A 4,094-nucleotide genomic window follows, 5' to 3' on the forward strand; every position below is an offset into this window, starting at 1 on the left:
GCATCATCTGTGTCTTCCGACACCGATCCTTATAGTGATCATCCTGAATACATTAGCTGGTAGCTCCTCCCACTCGCAGCCGCAGCATCAAGCTCAGGAACACGTTTTTTGACAGGCGATGAGCAGCGGATTTGTCCCTTAATGAAAGAATCCCGTTCGGTGTGAATACACCTTTAGAGGTGTGTGAAAAAATCCATTTGGCGATTTATCGCGATACTTGTATCAAATTAGTGTCGATGTGGCAATATTCGGATAATTATTTATGGGTGTCCTTCAGTATTTTTCCTTGTTTTTTAGTATAAAAAAAATTGTGTGAAATTCAGATCATTTTAAAAACAAATATTTCTTAATTTATCAAAAGAAAAGCACCATGAATTTGATTGGGTTAAAGCTACTTCTATATACGATACAGTTGTACTGATTTACTTTGTAATCATCAGATAAAATAAATGTTACAACTTTATTACAATGAATGAATATTCAGAGAGCTTTTTGTAATTTATACTCTTTAAAAAAACTAGTAAAAATTGTTGTGGGAATGTCGGGATACATATCACATCGTGAGCCAGGTATCGCGATACATATCGCATTGTGAGCCAGGTATCGCGATACGTACCGTATTGTGATCCAGGTATCGCGATACATATCGCATTGTGAGCCAGGTAACGCGATACATATCGTATTGTGAGCCAGGTATCGCGATACGTATCGTATTGTGAGCAAGGTATCGCCGTACGTATCGTATTGTGAGCCAGGTATCGTGATACGTATCGTATTGTGAGCCAGGTATCGCGGTACGTATCGTATTGTGAGCAAGGTATCGCGATACATATCGCATTGTGAGCCAGGTAACGCGATACGTATCGTATTGTGAGCCAGGTATCATGATACGTACCGTGTTGTGAGCCAGGTATCGCGATAGATATGGTATTGTGAGCCAGGTAACGCGATACGTATCGTATTGTGAGCCAGGTATCGCGATACGTATCGCATTGTGAGCCAGGTATCCCGATACATACCGTATTCTTAGCCAGGTATCGCGATACATATCGCATTGTGTGCCAGGTATCGCAATACGTATCGCATTGTGAGCCAGATATCGCGATACGTATCGTATAAAAAACTGAACTAAATGGATCTTTTAGCACTGAAGTTTGCAGAAGAACCCTCAGTTAGGAGAAAACACTTTTAGAGTGACATATGTGTGATTTTCAGAATCAATAAGTGAAAAACCCAATGAAAAAAATGAACATTATATAGTTTCATTTTAACCTACGTGGTTTGGGATCAAGTGGGCCCGTTTCCTCGCCCTCCTGAAATCCTGCACAGAAACATTTCAGTCAGAGAAGAAATGTAACTTAAACTTGACTATTTTTGACTCTACCTGTGAATCACACAATGAAGCTGTGACCTACTTTTGATAACGACAGTGGCCACAGAAGAGGCCTCGCCCTTCACGTTCAGAGCCGAGGCGCAGTACTGAGCCGTGTCCAGGAAGTCACAGCTAAAAGTGAAGCAGGTGAGAGTCGGTCAGCGTCAGACGAGGGTTTGATCTCCACAGGAACCGCGCAGCGCGTGGGCCGTACGATTACCCACTTTTTGATCTCCAGCGAGTGCATGTTGTAGCTGCTTTCCGCCGTGTACTTCTCCGGGTGAGCTTTGGCGTCGATGAGGACGTTGTTTTTGTACCTTTGGGAACATCAGGTGGACATTGGGGTTTGTTTAATTGCAGGGGTGTAGGGCCGCCACGATTAGTCGATACTTTATATTAAATGGAGTCTGTTGAAATAATCGTCTGTGGCAGCCCCACAGGGGTGTGGAGGATCTTTAAGTGACGGATGGTTCTGGACTCACCAGGCGATTCTGGGTTTGGGCCATCCGGCCACGGTGCAGTGCAGCTTGACGGTCTTCCCCTCCAACACGGTCTGCCCACGCGGCTTCACGATGAACTCTGGACGGTGTGTCAGGCTGTCCGGGTTCATCTTCTTACGAAATTCGGACCATTCCTCCATCTGTAGAGTGACAGTGAAACCAGACTAAAATAGAAAGCTCTTTTGAGTAACTTAACCCTTTAATGCTGTAATTTTTTAATTGTTAACACGATAATTCCAGCAGATTCTAAAGGAGAAAAGCGCTTCAGAATCTACTAGAATTATCGTGTTAACGGTAGAAAAGTTACAATATGTTGAAGATTTTGTGTTAATCATGACTTTTCTGCTGCCTTTTGTACCGTCTTCCCCAGCTCCAGGCGCTCTGCAGATTCCCTGACGTGCTTTGTTCTGGTCTTCTTCTCCACCTTGACCTCCACGGCCTCCCTGGCCTCCCTGACAAACAGGTTCCTCATGGCCACGTAGTTGATCCCCTCCTCGGTGACATCGTCCTCCTGGGCCTCCATCAGACCCCGGACCGTGTCGTGGCTGCAGCAGAGAGACCCCCAACACGTCAGAACAGAACCGCGGTTCGTTTTTTTCCGTGATTCTTCTGCGCTCACTTCGCTCTGAACACGGGAACAACATAACCGATGACCTCTTTGTCCTTGTCCATGGCCAGGTAGGTGCGTTTGGTTGTCTTGGGTAGCGGGCTGAGTTTCACCACCTCCTGCCCTTTCTCGACTTTCACGGACTTCTTCAGGCTGAGAGGGGAAAATGGGAAAGTGAGAAGAAGAAAGCTGCAGCGAGAACTCTGAGGATCAGAAACAACCGTTTTGATTCATCTTAATCACAATGTCTGTTTACATTTGTGGTTAAAGAAAATAGTTTTGAGGAACTTTTTGTCAAATAGCCTCCATCTTAGGCTGATCTTTTGACCTTTGTGGGGACAGATTTATACCAGTTTGAGTCACATTTTAGTGCACCTGCAGGTCATTTGTGGTTGGTTTGTGTATCAGAAGGAGGGAAGTCCTGGTCATTTTGTTATCATGTTTACCTGGAGACATGAGCCGAACAAAAACGCTTCGTTGGCCAAGAAGTTTTGTTTATTTTTGCATGATAAAAACAATAGTCTTGGCTTAGTGTTTCCAGAAAACGATCAACACCATTTAATATATATGAGAACTGGACTGAGTGATCCCTCCCCCCCCTTAACAGGAAGCGGCTGCTGGCTCCAAGAAGCCAAAATCCCATAGACTTCTACAGAGAAATAACCAGATGTTAATCAGTCATTCTATTGGTCAGAATAACCATTCTTAATCTAATGCATTTTCACACATTCTTGATCATTTTATTTTTTTTCAGAATGTTTTTTTTCTGCTGCACAATTTATTCAAGTTGTAAACTGACCAATCAGATGCCTCAATAACAACATGGCCTCGTGCTGAATGTTCGAAGCGTTTGATTCTCAGATTCTCCTGAATCTGCTTTCAGTGGAAGGGGTGTGGCCTTCCAATATTCTCACTACTGATAAGCAAGATTGGTTGACCGACACGGACCAATCACAGCTTACTGTGAGGACGCTCCAACGTATTGCGGAAAAACAGCGACTGAATTAACTTAATTTTGTCAGTCATTCTCATTGGGTGACGTCACACTCGCTCTGTCCATTTGTCTATTTACAGTCAATGCTCCAGACCACTGATTGTATACAGAGAACTAACTGGAATGGTTGGGTTTATCTGTCAGATAAATTAATTAAAAAAAAAGACTAAAATGTTTGTTCCAGAAACAGGGAGATGGTCCCGGACAAGCCCCCTACCAGGCCCCCGACAGGCCTTGGGCCACTGACGGTATACGAGAACTGGACTGAGCTGTCCCCTCTGGTGGTTTTTCATAACATTTTTTTCTGTAGTTCAAGTTATTCAAGTTTCAACTGACCAATCAGACACCTCAATAAAAGTAGGTGGAGCCTGCTGACCCTCACGTCCTACATTCAAAATGTTTTACAGATTTCCTGTGGCCTGTTTTCAAGATGTAGGGGGTGTGGCCTCCCAACAAGCAAGAAACGACGACTCAGATCAACTCAGGCCAATCACTGCTAACTGACAACATCTGGCTCCAACATGGTGGTGTTTGTATCGCAAAAAAATGGCGGCAAAACTGAAAGCAAACAATTTTTTGTCACTCCGGTGTTCACGTACAGTCAATGGTTTGGCCTTGAAG

The 4,094-nt window shown here is 44.0% G+C and overlaps 1 protein-coding gene across 1 annotated transcript; it reads right to left on the reverse strand.

Annotated features, from left to right (window-relative positions):
* Window positions 1–1,262: 1,262 nt before the first annotated feature.
* Window positions 1,263–2,682, reverse strand: LOC112142098 (myomesin-1-like; the record flags this gene model as incomplete). The annotated part of the gene is made up of 6 exons (XM_024265347.2): window positions 1,263–1,321; window positions 1,416–1,504; window positions 1,597–1,689; window positions 1,855–2,012; window positions 2,231–2,417; window positions 2,492–2,682. Coding segments are annotated over 6 exons (777 nt in total), but the record flags the coding sequence as incomplete, so codon positions are not given.
* Between the last annotated feature and the right edge of the window lie 1,412 nt (window positions 2,683–4,094).

Source organism: Oryzias melastigma, unplaced genomic scaffold, assembly GCF_002922805.2.
Source record: "Oryzias melastigma strain HK-1 unplaced genomic scaffold, ASM292280v2 sc02451, whole genome shotgun sequence".
In the NCBI taxonomy this organism is placed as follows: Eukaryota; Metazoa; Chordata; class Actinopteri; order Beloniformes; family Adrianichthyidae; genus Oryzias; species Oryzias melastigma.